Source organism: Apodemus sylvaticus, chromosome 5 (genome assembly GCF_947179515.1).
Source record: "Apodemus sylvaticus chromosome 5, mApoSyl1.1, whole genome shotgun sequence".
Lineage (NCBI taxonomy): Eukaryota > Metazoa > Chordata > Mammalia > Rodentia > Muridae > Apodemus > Apodemus sylvaticus.
Genome location: NC_067476.1, coordinates 37,232,880 through 37,249,235, shown reverse-complemented (window position 1 = coordinate 37,249,235; position 16,356 = coordinate 37,232,880). Strand labels below are relative to the sequence as shown.

The 16,356-nt window shown below is 40.3% G+C and overlaps 1 protein-coding gene across 3 annotated transcripts in view; it reads right to left on the bottom strand.

Annotated features, from left to right (window-relative positions):
- Gpd2 (glycerol-3-phosphate dehydrogenase 2) overlaps positions 1 to 16,356 on the bottom strand; it is a 134,418-nt gene that overhangs the window by 51,393 nt on the left and 66,669 nt on the right. For all 3 annotated transcript variants that reach the window (XM_052182500.1, XM_052182499.1, XM_052182501.1), the window contains exons 4-6: positions 14,495 to 14,619; positions 13,089 to 13,186; positions 11,906 to 12,069 (exon numbers count right to left, since the gene is read on the bottom strand). In XM_052182500.1, coding sequence (XP_052038460.1) covers positions 11,906 to 12,069; positions 13,089 to 13,186; positions 14,495 to 14,619 — 387 coding nt within the window. The remainder of the gene's footprint in view (positions 1 to 11,905; positions 12,070 to 13,088; positions 13,187 to 14,494; positions 14,620 to 16,356) is intronic.

Here is a 16,356-nt window from a genome sequence, read left to right as displayed (position 1 = left end):
CTTTAAAAAAAATAACCACTATAGTATTTTTGTAAGCCAGGCATTGGGGCACATGTCTAAAATAGTCCAGCACTCAGAAGATACAAGTAGGAGCCAGAATGAACAGTAAGGCAAGGGAAAATCTCTAAAAACAAAACTAGCCCTAATTTTTTTCTATTGAAAGACCAAAAAATACAAACCAATCAGCACCAATGAATACCCAGGCCCTAGAAAGCAGTCCCGCACAGTTCTTCCTTGGAGAAGTGGCTACTTCCAAAGATGATCAATCTCGTAAAGGTGACTGTCAACAGACTCTGACCTGAATTCCATCCCAGAGGCCTCATGGTAGAAGTAGAGAACTGATTCCTGCAAGTTGTCCTTTGTCCTCCATATGCCACCATGGTGTGCGTGCATATACAAGAAATAAATGTTTTGGTTTGTTCTGCTTTACAAAAATTGGAGCACTGGGAAATGTTATGGAAATCTCCAAATAACTTGTCACAGAAGATAGCACAGACATCATGTCAGACCAGTAATAGACTATTTAGGAAGAGCTCAGCCACCTGGAGGAAGTGACCGTTTGAACATCAGTATTTCTGATGCATAGACTCATCAAATATACACATGCAATGAGCACATTAAAGATGATGGAAAACTACTTTTCCATTACTTTTTGGAAACTCATAATTAACAGAAAAGAACCAAGCAAAGTATGCCTATGTGCAAGGTTTCTAAAGGAAGCAAATGGTTAAAACAGGAAAGGTATAATTAACTTAGTTAAAAAATTAGGAAAAACAGAATTAGAAAAGAACTAATTTAAAAATCCTCCAGGCTCTAATGGAATATTCCAATTAGCTATGCGATGATAACTGCAGAAGGGGGTGGGATCCAAACGCTGTGTAGCAGGATACCCACATCCCGTCCTAGAACATTCCTGACCCTACAGTTTGGTTGTGCCTCCTTAAACTTTGCCTGCAGGGCCCTCCCTCTCTGCCCAATTAATCCTGCCACCTACTTTCTTGCTCCTGTGTCACCCTGACCCTCGGGGATGCAATTCAATTAGCATGGTATGAAAGGAACACTGTGATTCCAAGGTGATCATCAAGAGAAACCTAGTATTTCTGCTTTGGTCACTTGTGTGTTCTTTGAGGCAAGCCAGCTACTGATTAAGAAGGCTGACTATCCCTATGAGGGGATCTGCTCCAGGTGCTGAATGAGAAGCAGGAAGAGGAGCCGATGATAAGACAGATGAACACTGAATGAGGAGAGCGTTGCCAGCCAATGCTGCAATGACCGCAGCCTTCCTTCCCAAGCCCCAAACTGAGCAGTAAAGACACCTGTGAAAGTCCCCAACCTCAGCAGCAAGCGATCTCACTGTGAATTTCAGATCAGGTGAGAACCACAAGACTCACTCAAGTGTCTCCCAGCCTATGAATGACAACAGTAGTGTCAAGCCACTGCCTTTGGATGCCATTTCCTATCCAACAACCATTTACTGGTGCAGGAAATGCGGAGGACATTATTAAAGGAAACTATTTTAAAAAAGGAATCTAGCAATTTTAAAACTAATCAAGTCAAAAAAAAAAAAAAAAAAAAAAAGCCCAGCCAAGACTACATAGACTACATAGTAATACCTTGTATTTTAAAGAGGAGGAGGAGGAGGAATGGGGAGTTGAGGGAGGGAAGATGGCTCAGTGATTACAGTGCTAGATGCCATGCCTGGCTACCTGAGTTCAATTTATTTTCAACTTAACTTTATTTTCTGCATATACGTCTTTTTCCTGTGTGTATATCTGCACCACATGTGCACCTCCTACCTATGGAGGTCAGGAGAGGATGCCAGATACCTTGGAACGGAAGTTACAGATGGCTGTGAATCATGTGGGTGCTGGGAACCAAAGCCAGGACCTCTGAAAGACTAAGTGCTCTTAACCTCTGATCCATCTCTAGCCCCTGTTTCTGTCAAGAGTATAAATATTAATTAAGATTTTGTCTGCTTCTTTGTTTGTTGGCACACATTTAAGCAGGGAGCCCTTTGCTTCGTAGCATGGGTTGACCCCAGACTCATCTTTCTCATGACCTAGGCTCTGGGGTGCTCAAACGGTTAGTGTGTATAACATGCCAGGCTCTTTTAGAACTTCCCCATCTGTAGAGAGACAGCTTGCCAAGCCCAAATCCTTGCACACTTGTGCATTCACACCTTGCTTTTCTGTTTGTTTGTTTTGTATCACAAAGAAAAAAAAAAGGTTGCCTGAGATGACTTCTTATTTGCAACCTTCAGCCTTTACTTCTTGAACCCTGAGATTATAGACATGTCCCCCCTACCTTTGGAATATTTTGTCTGATTTACGAATTGAATTGTCATTCAAGGATCTGTTAAAATTATGAAGTTAAAAGGATATGTGGATGTGAGTAGATACTAGATGTTAAGGTATTAGTCAGCACCGAGGCATGGTTCTGTTTAAAGTAGAATCTTTACCTTCATGGGCATAGACTAAGGACTGGGATATAAATCCGCAATACAGTTCTTGTCCAGCATGCCGTACAAGGGAGGCCCTGGGTTCAAGTCCCAGGCAGAGGATACAGAACTATCAAATAGATTATTCTTGAATTTAATGTTTGTTGAGTGAGTTATGGAGGTCACGCCTGCCATGAGTTAGCTTACAAGTTTTGGAAGTAGCAGTTGTACCATATCATATGGTAATGTGTGGTATTGTTCTCATTTATTTTCTGCAGATAATAAAAACATGTCATGTTGAACTATCTTTTTTTTTATTATTTTTGAAGAAATGTTGACAGATATGGTATCACTTGCCTTTAATCAAGGAGACAGAGGCAGGCAGATCTGTGACTTTGAAGTCAGCCTAGTCCACATAGTTGAGTTCCAGGACAACCAACACTACATTCTCAATGAAATAAAAGAAAGGGGGGAAAGAGAAAAAGAGGGAAGGGAGAAAGGGAGGAAGAAAGAGGGAAATGAAACATTATTTTGTGTATATGGGTGTTTTGCCTGCATGTTTATCCTGTGCACTGCATGCATGCAATGCCAATGGATGCCAGAAGAGGGCTCATATACCCTGGTACTGGGGTTCCAAAACTGATTGTGGTTTAAATATGAAATGTCCCTCATGGACTCAAGTATTTGGATATTTGGTTCTCAGCTGGTGCTGCTTGGACAGGTTGTGGACCCTTTAGGAGAGTCTCACTGCAGGAAGTGGGTCACTGGGGGTGGGCCTTGAGGTTTTACAGCCTATCCCCACTTCCCATTTGCTTTCTGTGATTTACCAATGTCCTGCCCCTGCCACCAATACTTTCCTTACCTACCATGTCATCTTCTCTGTGATAGCTACCTCTAGACTATAAGCCAAAATAAACCCTTTTCTCCCTAAAGTTCCTTTTGTGGGAGTGATTTATCGCAACAATGAAAAAGGAAAACAGGCCATCAGTGACAGACAGGACAGGTCACAAGAGTATAGTCGTCATTCTGTAAGGTTCTCTCAGCTAACCAAACACCCGACCAATTGTAATGTATCAAAAAGATTGACCCAAATCTTTATCTACGTTTTCCTTTCCTTCCTGAAAAGTATGGACCATAATATCCAATCCCAGCATACAACATATAAAGGGTTGAGTTGACTAAAATGACTTAACTTAGAAAGTGTACTGTTAACTGGCACATAGGTAGTGAATTATCTCAAAACCCGTGGCAGATACAATGATTGGTTAATGGATTCTGTACTCACTTTGAGACAAATAAGCAAACTGAGAGGACAAATTTAATATAATAGCTTTTGCCCTGGATCCCTTTTTACCCCATCCAAGATATGGGCCATTAAGCAAGAACGAGAGAGGAAGAGTCTTCTCCTAAACCCACCAGATCTATCTGATCAGGCTGCTTTATACAACCTCTAAGACGCTGGTAAGTCTTTCGCGGTTTTTAAGCTTTTATATACACATGGTACACTATGAATAACTATTACCTCAGTGTGTTACATCTGATCACGTCTACTCCTGTATGATTTTTAAAGCCTATCTACACGAGCAAGAAAGCCTGGTATTTAATACATGCTTGACAACTGAGCAATAAACAATTGCCAAGTTTCCTGGGGGCTCCCTACTCTGCCTCGTCGTCATCGGGAAGCTGGAGCATATGCTGAATGTTAGCCTGGGTGGACGCCGTGTGTCCTATTTATTCAGGGTTTCCTTCGAAGCCACAGTTTATAAGTTTTGTTTCTTAGGGGTATATGTCAAACTTCATTTAGCATTAGTTGGTATCCAGATACACTGAATAGCAAAAAGGCAGCATTTGAGGGCAAAAGGAAAAAAAAAATGCCTGCTATGTGAGCAATGATGTCAGCTTCATTTATGTAACCAACAGAAAGGAAGAAGAGAAATGTAACAGGAAAGGGGACACTGGGAAATCAAGACCAACCGCTATGCGGTCCGTTTACAAGGGTAGAACCGTACGTGGACAAAATACTGAGAAAACAAATATGCTTTGTGTTAACATCCAAAAGCCGAAGAAATTTCTTTGAAAGCATCTTGTTTTGAATCTTGAAATTACAAACATTATCACTTACTGGGAACATGTCCCTAGGCACAATAGGGTTGCTTTTTTTTTTTTCCTGAAAAGGTTTGGCAAATGGTTTTTGGAAAAAAATCTTGAAAATTTAACTACATAACCAGATGCTTGTACAACCTCAGAACATTTTCAATGAAAACCAGAGATGGGTAATCATAGAACCAACCCAAATATAACAATACTTGGAAAATGACTTGTTTATAATGTTTTTCCATTTATTTGCTTATTCAAACCTCAAAACAGACTATAAGTATGGTATCGTGGCCTAAATTCATCCATATACAGTGCATGATTCAAAATACAGTGAAATTTGTGAAGCAGCCCTTCGTGGTAACATTAACCATACTCTATCACCCTATTGCCAAGACTCATCCACGCTGTTCAGAAATAGCGCATCCACTTTCAACGCTGGTTTAATTGCACTATGTACAGTGAAATAAATCATTTATTTGCCTTTTGATGGATATTTTCCTTATTTCCATTTTTTCATTCAGACATGGCAATTCTGCGAACCTTTCTGTATATATCTCCTGGTGGACATCTGTTAACATTTTCCTGGGACATATGTAATGGTAGCGTCTCAATCTCCTTCGCACTGGGCATCCTACCACTCTGCAAAGGGCTTGTATCAACTTTTACAGCACACTGAATAATGATTTTGCAACATTTAAAAACCAAATAGTGCTCATGCTTTTTAAAAGAGAAAGGTCCCTCATCTAGGAAACAGAGATAAGAATTGAGTGTGGGACAGTCACAGACAACTTCACTGTTTTGGTAATATTCTGGACTCTCGGCCTGGTTGTAAATTCCAGAGTCTTTATTATCATGCTCTGTAACCTACATTTATGATATATATATAAGCCTTAATATATGTGTTAATATTTATATACTTTTAAGGTTTATATAATAAAAACCTAAAAATGGTCAAAACCATAGGGATTATTTGCAAATAGAACTTAATGAATTATTTTTTTCATTTAAGATAAAAGATTACAGTAAAAAATAGTACTAATAAGTTTTTATTATGTTGTGCCTAATTTTGACAATTCTGCGTTCCCAGGATGATAGCACTCTAATCCAGATGAGACTGGGTACATTCAGGGTAGTGGGAACATAGGCAATAACCCTCTTAATTCAATAGCTCGGTTTCTTTTTAGTTATCTCATTCAATCAAAGATTAAAGAAATTAAACATTGAGAAATGAAGGGCAATTGGGAAGTTTGTCTCTCAAGATATCTTTTCTCTTAATACATATGCTTATTTGAAAAAACATTTAAATAAACCAGATATCAAAAAAATGAATAAAATGACTACTTCCCCGCTGACCAAAAAATTGAAAAATTGAGAACCTTAAAAGTAAAGTGAATATCAGTATATAGCCTCAATAGTTATAGTTAGTTACAAACTGCCTACGTGGACCTTATACATTTCAAGCACACAAAAGTAGAAATTTCTAAAGAATTTGATAGTAAAAATCCAAGCAGACATTCTAGTGTACTCTTCTTAAAACATGGTAGATGAGCCTGCTTAGCCGCATGAGCCTTGGCCATTCTTCTGGAAGATAGCACTCCACTTAAAAGAGCTGTGTGAAAAGGCAGAGGCAGTCCAGAGTTGAAAACAGGCAGTGAGAACATAGCTCTACAATGTTCAGCTATCCATTCAACCTATTTCCATAACTCTGCAGATATCAATGTGTCTCTCTGCGTTAATTACCTCGACCTCTTTGCTTACAGGTATCATAAATAAGGATTACTGACATCATCTTAGATTTCACTTATGTTCCTGGAACTCAGTGGGTAAAAAAAATTAAGATCTCCCCGCCCCCCCCCAAAAAAAACAAGTTTATGGTATTGAGTAATTTATTTTCTTTTAAGTTTTCAAAGTAGATAAATACCTTAAAAGACTCGTCTTTAACTTGGGGTTTCTTTTATTAAAGTGTACAGTCTTGGTGCATGCCTAAAAGTGTAATAGGCTGTTCCTAACAAAAGAGGCTAGACTCCACTGTCCGCCTTCTGCCTGAGGCACCATTTCCCCAAAGCACACAGCTAACCTCAAGCTCCTGCTGTACCTGTAACAATTTAATTGTATACGTCAGCCTAGTCAAGCATCTTCGCCTCATGACTGGGAGACATGGAATTCATTGTCATTATTGTCCCTGTCATTTTGGATCATTATATCCTGCTGCAGGATTTTCCTCACTTGGCTGCATTTTCACCTCCAGGAGGCAGGGATTATAGCTGAGGTTGGAGTGGGGGCAGCACCGTGAACTGCATTTACCTCAGGGGAGCCAGAGATTAAATTGGCTTTGCTCTCTCACCAGCTGAATTCATCTATGTATGCTGTGAGTTTCAAACTAGAATAAAAATGAATATTCTAGTGAATGATGGTTTTTTTAATTCCCCTTTTGAAACACAGATGTAACCAACTTTTATTCACACTGGGAAAGCCAATATGATTTCTTCGTGTTGCTATTTTCATCTGTGTGTAAGGAATTAGAAGCTGCGTATAAAGTAACAGACATCTCTATCCCTTTCTTGACTGGCAGGAGGGAAAAATTTAGAGCTATAATTTTGTTCTCCAATTTCATTTTACAGAGGTTTAATGGAGTTACTTAATGACTGTAAATATTTAATGATTTTTAATTATATCTCACTTTCTGTGCACAGGATTACATGATGAAGTCCATCTAGAGTGGCACCAGGAATCTACTTTGGAAACTAGAATTTTTATTTTTAAGGCACACTCTTGGGTATGGTGTGGCACATGCATTTAATCCCAGCACTGAGGAAGCAGAGGCAGGCAGATGTCTTCAAGTTTTTAGCAAGCTTGGTCTATATCGTGAGAGCTGGTCTCAAAACTCAAACACACACAGAAGCCAGGGTCTCATCTAACCCAGGCTGGCCTAGAACTGAGAATGTAGCTAAGTGTGGTCCTGCCCCTGCTGCTCCCATCTCCCGTATTCTGGGATCACTAGAATGGATGTGACACCACTATGAGGGACTAGAAAACTGGACTAAAGCTGATAAACAACATGACTTCCCCAGGACCAGGCTACACCCCAGCAGCAGTCACACAGTGCTGCAAAACACCTACGAAGAAACGCTTGCAGCACCTGCCTGCCTTCTTAGAGAAGGCTTGGTCAGCATTCTTTCTCCCTGGTAACTCTTGGTGCAGGCAGTGTAGCCAGGGCCTAACTATTAAGCGTCTAATCATTAAGGACTAGGAGCTCAAAGGAGACACAAAGTAATGGTTCATAGAGAAAGGAACAAATTATAAGTTTTCAATCAAGAATGTAAGGAATTGCAACTGGAGGGAAAATCTGGTGTGTGACTTGTATCCTTTCATTTCATATGGATTTTAAGGAGAAACTTGACATTTACTCTGCCTACATTTAAAAAGATAGCAGTTATTCTTCCATATGTATCAGTTTGTCTTTTAACAGTTAACAGTGAAATACCACAGCGGGTCATACTTATGCCACATACAAAATAGCCCATGAATTACATCAGACGAGCTATGTGTGATGGGGCATACCTACAAACTAGCATGGCATGGGGAGGGAGGGTGGTAAGAAGGGGGAGAGGCAGGGAGTAGGGTGAAAATTTCAAGTTCGGCCTATGAAAATTAAAAAAAAAAAAAAAAACAAGCAAAATGAAAAAAAATGTTTTACCACATGTAGGAACTTAATTAGGAAAATTTATTTTGCCCTAATCATATACAGTAGCTATCAGAATTTATTTAGGATTAACTAAGGCTCTACAGGCTTAAAAACTTTTGAGCCAGATATGGCAGTGCACAGCTTCAAGTCCAGCACTCAGGAGGCACAGCCAGATGAGATCAAGGCCAACCTGGTCTACATAGTGAGTTCCAGACTAGACAAGCATTACAAACTGGGAATGTCTCAAAATATAAATAAATAAATACATACATACATACATACATACATACACACATACATACATACATAATCTTCTGATATTTGCACAATTTGTTCTTCTAAATGAACACCTTAAAGGTTTAACAGCTCCGTGGTGAAGAGACCTTAAAGGTTGCGTCAGCTTCAGCCCCTAGGCCAACTTCATGCAACGCCAGCTGCTCTGTGCTCCTATGGTCTGAGAGCATCATACTCCCTAATACTGATGTAACTCCACGGCGATACAATAATAAAAGTCTGTGGTGAATCAAGCTTCTGACATCATCCAAAACTTCATTTTATTTCAGGCCTGGTTTCACTTCAAAATAACTTGGATCTTCGTACTGTCTTGTAATGCAATGGTTCTTTTTCTTCCCTTTGCATGTGTGTGTCATAACCTCAGCCTCTTCCACAGCCACCTCTACCTTACTCCCTTGAGCCATTGTCTCTCTCTGAGGCAGGAGCTTGCTAGTTTTTTGTTCATTTGTTCTTATTTTGAGAGTGTGGGAGCCAGGCTGGCACCCAAGGCAAACCCTAGCAACCCCGTTTCTGGTCACACCCACTGCTACCTCCCAGCCCTAGGACTACAGGTACACAAGGCCATGGATGGCTTTTCATTTGAGCACTAGAGATGTCAGGCTGTGACGCTTGTGTAGCTCATGGCCAAAAAGCCTTACCCATAACCAAGCACGTGATGGCTCCTTAGGAACAAGAAGTTATTTCATCTCAGTCATGAAGCCTTGGCCTGACAAACATGGGTTTGTCATGATTCAGAAAGACTGGCGTTTTCCCTCCCTCTTCTGAGAACATTATTCAGTGACTACTTCCTTTGCCCTGGCGTGGCTTTTCTCCTTATTTTTACAGGGACACTTAGTCTGCTTATCACACCATACCTACCGGTTAAAAAAGGAACTGTCAGGATCTGTGGATACGCTGCAGGGGCAAACAACTCTACCCTTATACATTTTTGTTTTGCTTCACCTTTAATATCACATATCGAAGCCTGAGTAGTTTCAGAACAAAGCGAAAAGCCAAATATTTAAATTCAAATGTCCAGAGTAATTTGTTTTGACTTCTTCAGTTCAAGCCTTAAGATTATACAATTTCCAAACATCAATTATTCTAATTATTCTAAGAGGTCTCAATAATTTTTCATCAACTTCTATTTCCATAGCCTGTAACTATAAAAGTGAATCCATTCTGAATTAAAGGAACTTTTCCTCTTAATTCTAGCAAGACAGTGTATATTCTGTTTTTTAAAAACTAAAACAAAACAACAACAACAAAAAAGGTGTGGTGGTTTGAATATGTTTGGCTCATGGGAAGTGGAATTATTAGGAGATGTGACTTTGTTGGGGTGGGTGTGGCCTTGTTAGAAGGAAGTGTGTGACTCCACGTGGCTGTGAGCTTTGAGATCCTTCTCCTAGGTGCCTCAAAGACGATCTTCTGCTGTCTTTGGATGAAATGAAGATGTAGAACTCTCAGCTCCTTCTTCAGCACCCTGTCTGCTTGGACGCTGCCCTTCTCCCAGCCATGATGATAATGGACCGAACCTCTGAATCTCTATGTAAGCCAACCCCAATTAAATGCTGTCCCTTCTAAGAGGTGCTTTAGTCATGGGGATCTCAGAGCAATACATCCGTAACTAGGATACAGGCTTTCCCTGGATTCTCCACAGTAAGAATCTATAATGCATGATACTAAAAAACTAAGACAGTCATGAATCCAGGTTTGACAGTAATGTTTCTTCGATGAGTGATTCCATTACGCACAGCCTAACACACAAGGCGTAGTACCTAACATATACACCACATTATAGGAACAGTAAAAATTTAGGAGGATTAGTGTGGGAGGAAGAAGTAAGAGAAGGCCAAGGCCTTGGATATTTCCACATGAGTATAGACAGGAAGCTATTTACAGAATGCCTACTCCTCCTGGGCCAGAAACCTCTTTACTGTAATCACCCAATAAACTACAATGGTTAACATTAAGGGTCTGATGCAGAGAAAGCAGATTCACGGTGAAGGTTGTCCTTTAACATGTGGGCTTCTTCAAGGGCACCAAAAAGTAGTTAAGTGGCCCCCCCTGTGGTGTCTCAGATGCTGAAAGTCTCTGAAAACTGTTAATTTTCTAGCTTTTAATGTCTGTCTAAGACCCTTAACATTTTTCTAATATTGTCACTCCCAGGACATTTTCTTAAGTTTGGTCCCCACTGCCACCTCTGCACACATACGTTCTGCATTTATATATAAAAGCCTGTCAGACAGCTGCTGAATTGATTCAGAAGGGTAACAGTGGAACAAGGTAAAAGGCAAAAGAAAAAAAAGAGAGAAAAGAAAAAAAGCGTAGCCTTAAAAGGCAAATATAGTATCACATAATATAATGTGGAAATTTTCATCAAATTTTCTAAAACAGCACAATGAAACATTCCTTTGTGCTAAGAATTTATGTATCTAGCATCAAGTATAAAGACCATATAACAGGATGGGATTACAGAGATTCAGAGGCTAAGATGTCTTTGTGTCATAAAGTTTCTAACTGTTTAAACATGCACAATCACCTGTGCCTTCTTAGCTCCATAGAAATAAATATCACTACATTATTTTCTAGTACTGTACACACTTTAAGATGACCAACGAAGATTCACAAATGGTTTTCCTTATGCTGCCTTGTATTGTCACTGTTGACTATGGTGTGTCTGGAAACACATTGCTTAGTTTCCTCAAACAAAAAATGTACGAATTATATGGTGCACAAAAGAATTCGCAGTGAACACATAGCAAATAGACACGAGGCAAAGTCTAAGGTCTGTACAAAACAACAATGTGTCAATTTCAGCCCAAGGGGCATTTTTCTCCAGGTTTATAACCCCCTGAAAACAGAGGTTTCACTAGAGAGCCTACAGAACCTCGGCTGCTTTCAACATCATAATATATTCATAAGGCAAGCAGTCACTGCCAAACATATAACAAATGGAGAGGTATGAGGAGTGAAGTGTATAACTGTGAGAAATGGACCAAGCCAACCATGAGATGCAAGCAGAAGTAAAGGAATACACAACTCAGAGAGGCGGGTGTCCTGGCTGACACCTGCAACCCCAGCACACCAGAGGCCGAGGCAGGAAGTGAGCACAGATGCACAGATACCTAGTCTATACAGGGAGTTCCAGGCCAGCCTGGTCTAGAATATATATAATCTTTCTTAATTTAAAAAAGGTTAGAAGCAAAGCATTGTGAGTAGTTTTTCAGCCAATACTACTAAAATGGTGATTCTCTGTCTATGTGGGTTCATTTGTTTGTTGCTTAAGGTTAACATTACAAGTGGAGTGCAAACCTATTTCACTGCAGTGAGATAAATAAAGGTCTGTGTATTCTTAGCGGTCATGATTGGACAGAAAAATATCTTGTGCAAAGAAAAGGAATATCACATACCATCATAGTAGACAATGGCTCCTACCAGCTTGTCCTTCTGGAGCATGGGGAAATGCTCGAGGGCTCTGGATTTGCTGAGGACGTAACTGCTCTTCAGGCAATGACTTCCTGCAACCAGATCATACATCTTGATTCCCACCCAGTAATAAGGCAACTGCCACCACCTATAGCGTAAGCAAAGAGAGAAGGGTTTTTTTTAGAAACACGGTATAGCATTATAGATTGGCACCTCAAATTAGAAGAAAGGCCATTTAGAAAAAGCCATAAGTAGTAGGCTCCAAAAAAATGGGGGAATAGGGGGAGGGAGGGGCAAGGGGCAGGAGGGGTGGGTGGCATGTAGTTGCTTCTGGCGCCAGGCTAGCTGCCATGCGGGAGAATCAGAGAGAGTTTATGACTACCTCCAGGGCTCCTGCCTGCTCCATGTTAGAATTCTTCAGGAAGCATCCAAAATAAACACCCATGCCTGTACCTCACAAGTCTAAAGATGGATTCAAATAATGTAGGTTGGAGGCCTTGGTTAATATGAACTACAACTAGGTTGAAGAAGCCCTCAGCAATCTCTAAACAGGTACTAGGTGGTCAAATCTGTCTCAAGCCCTACACCACCCATGTGGCTAGAATGACATAATCCACTTTTCCAAGTCACGGGGACTGCCTTCCTAGGGCAACCTCACACACAGTTCCAACATTAGGGGAATGATCAAATCACACCTCCTGGATGAATTTCATCTATATTAACCTAATAAAATAAAATGATATATAAGCTGGGTTTGGGTTTGCTACACTGTTAGTTTCAGATTTTGTATCACGATAGTTTTGGGGGCAAGGGGGGATCTGCATTTTACGCTGCACACGGGACCTCATTTCAATGCCTTCGAGTAAAACACAGCTGTTCACCTACCTCCTCTGAGAAACTGAAATAAGATTCCATTAAATATAAACACAGAACTCAGCCTCCTTCGCCTTCGGAATCTGGCCCTGAGACATAGGCCCACAGAGAGAATTTTAAAAAATCTTCATCTTTAAATACACCAAGGAAAGTATTTGAAATAGATTAAAGATTAGGACCAATTAAGGGCTCATTAAGAAACACACACAGAAGGACTGTTTCCATGAGAAGTCTGAGGATCTGCTGACCTCAGACAAGCCCAGAGCATACAGGTGCCGGACGGCAAAGGCTTACTTGTAAAGTGGAAGCATTATAGGCAACGGAGCTGATAAATGTGGAGCGATTTCTAGTAAGTTGGCACGTTCATGAAGGGCTTCTTTCACCATCCTATACTGAAAATCAAAACAGAGAAAATTAGTTTGGCAGTAACAGATCATAATATTTTCAAATGGCAAATAGACACCCTGCCAACTGATTGATATACAGAAACCTTCTACCTCTGAGCGAAGAGAGCTCCCCCCTAATCAAATCTCTAATAATACATCATGCTGTCAACCTCAAAGATTTTTTAGAAACCTTAACTGTATTTGCATAGGAGAAAAACATGCTGTCAGAGTTCCCAGGTGTAAGATATTTTCCTGACTTGAGTTACAAGATTATTGTAACCATTTATCTTGCCTTCTCTGCATTGCCCCCTTTCTCTGCTCCCCACACTGTTTTCTCAAGGTAAGCGAGAACAGATTGTTCAAATTCATGCCAAGTTCTCTGACCTTCCTTAAACTCAACAGAGATACTATGTAGCCCTTGGACAGGTATTTTACAGACGGTTAAAAAAAGCCTTTGCCTTTTTTTAAGCCACCCCTGTGGCCCCCATTATGCCTGCCTAAAGAGCTAGCTAGTTATTATTATGATAATATAACTGTAGATATTGACAAAATAAGGCAGGACACGTCGGAAATCAGCAGATCATGAATTCTGGGCTATTTCCTTTGCCTCCATCACAGATGCTGAAAAGAAACATAAGAAAATGGGACAGATTCAAAGCTGACTTGTCAAGGCAAGGAAGGGGACACACTCAGCACTTGACAATGGCAAGCACACGCAGCTGTGTTTTCCTTGTGTTTTCCTTGTATGAAAAGCAGATATGGAAGGAAGCTGATTTTTTTCCCCACCCCTCTGGGAAATGTCATTTTCCACCCTGCCTTGGCAGTCTTCAAATGATGCCACACTGGACACAATAAAGTGTGACACACAGAAAGCGTGACTCAGATCATCTTCCCCCCTTCCCCCCAAAGAATACGTCAGTGACAATATGACTGCATGATTGCAGCTGCAGTTAAGAGATCAATTTGGTCCTCCGTCGACATTACAACACAGCTCCCCGGAGCAATTTGGTGGCCATTGGCAAAAACCCATCACGATTGTTAAAAGGCAGCACATCCAAAAGGGATTCTGTGAATCTGCCACGTTGACATGGTTGTACATAAAAAGCCCCTGATTACCCATAAACATAATCCTAAACAGAATGAACAAGCACACCTCTCCTGAAAGAAAGAGGCTCCAAGCAGCATACACTAAATAGGAATTTTGAACGGGAAGAAATGTTAAAAGCTATTAAAAAAAAAAAAAAAAGGCCTGACTTAATTGGGTAGAAAAAACACAGTGGTAATTTTTGTTTAACAGCCAGCATACACAATTACCTGCTCAACATCCAAGTTCATGATAGCCTTCTGGAGGTATCGCACACCACCGTGGATCAATTTAGTGCTTCTGCTGCTAGTCCCCGATGAGAAGTCATCTCTCTCTACAAGGGCTGTTTTCAGTCCTGTGTAACCAGAAAAGCAAATTAACTTCTTAAATTACACAATTTGTATGTAATTCATTAAAGGCACTTCTCCAGGGTAGAGACAATCGCTGGAAAAATTAGTCTGAACATGGATAAATTTGTATTCAAAGTGCAGTACACTGTCTATATTATAATGAAGAGATTTTAGGCTTTTCCTGGGGGACGAGTCAAGACTGAACTGGAAGCACATTAAACTGTGAATGAATCACACCTAGAAAACATTACCGTATGATTTGGGGGCGAGCAAGATCCTCTGGGGTATTCAGGGGATCAAAGGAGGGCCCTGCACCGTCTTTTCCCACACGGTTCCAATGGGTATTGTCGCACAGCCTTCAGAATGCATGCCTGTCCATCCTACTGAGGGCAAACTGTTCCTTTCCTGCATGCTATGCTACTACTGTAATGCATTCACTAACAATACCAAATCAGACTCCTTCTGTGTTCTAGGTCCTACTTGCAAAAGTGCCTGAGATGATGCTACAGTGGATAAGGAAGTTGGGGATATAATGGTTATGGTGTAAGGGACACAGGCAGGTGGGAATATCCAGTGGATAAGAGAAGAGGAGAGGGGCTCATCAAGTAAAGTACTTGTCACAAAAGCATGCAAGCATGAAGGCCTGGGATTCAATCACTGGAACCCACAAAACTAGGAATGAAGTAATGAATTATCTATAATCCTAGAACTCTTACAGAGAGACAGTAGACTAAGACAGGAGAATCTGAGAAACTAACAATCCAGCTAGCCTGGAAAGCAAGAGACCTGCCTCAAACAAGATTGTCCCTGACTCCACACGTGTGAACGCACACTCATCCATAAACACAAAAAATTTTTAAAAGTCAAAGAAGTTCTATTGTTGAGTTTAAAACATTGCTATACTTGATGTATGATATGCTATTTTAATATTAAAAAGAAATGCACGCTAGGATACATGGACTGGTACAGAGTACCCATAAAGAAAGGAAACATTCTTGGGGTTGAAAAGATAGCTCATTAGTTATGCGCACTTGCTACTACTGCTGAGAGGACTTCAATTCAGTTCCTAGCCCCCAAAATATGGTTGCGCACAACTGCCTGTAAGTCCAGCTCCTTGGGAAAGAATGGCCCATGAATGCTATATTTTTCCAACCTAATTATCCGGTAAAAGAAATCTCAACTCAATCAGTAACAATACAAGCTATAAGCCTAGATTGGGCAGATCTCCCACTACACTACTCTATTCCCATCTCTATTATCCCACATAACTTGTGGTTTCTCCAGGTCTCCAGTCCCTCTTCTAGACTCTGCAGAAACCTGCACTCACAACTAATTTGTTATGGGTATTCAACAGACAAAGGAGGATAGTGCACGCGCGTGTGCGCATACAACTACATACACACATATATACACATATACATGCACATACATACATACATATGTCCATACACACATATATACATATATATACATACATACACACATACATACATATGTCCATACACACATATATACATATACATACATATATACATACATACATACATACATACATACATACAAAAATTTTAAAAGATGATATTCTTGCTAGGATGAGGTTGAACGATAGGTATTCTATAAGTCATCCCACCCCTTTATCCAAAAACTACTACAAATATCTTAGGAGAAAAAAAAAATCTGCTTCTTGCAGAGATACCCTGTCTCTCTAGGGTTGCAGGTGAGCAACAGTGCTACAAATCCAT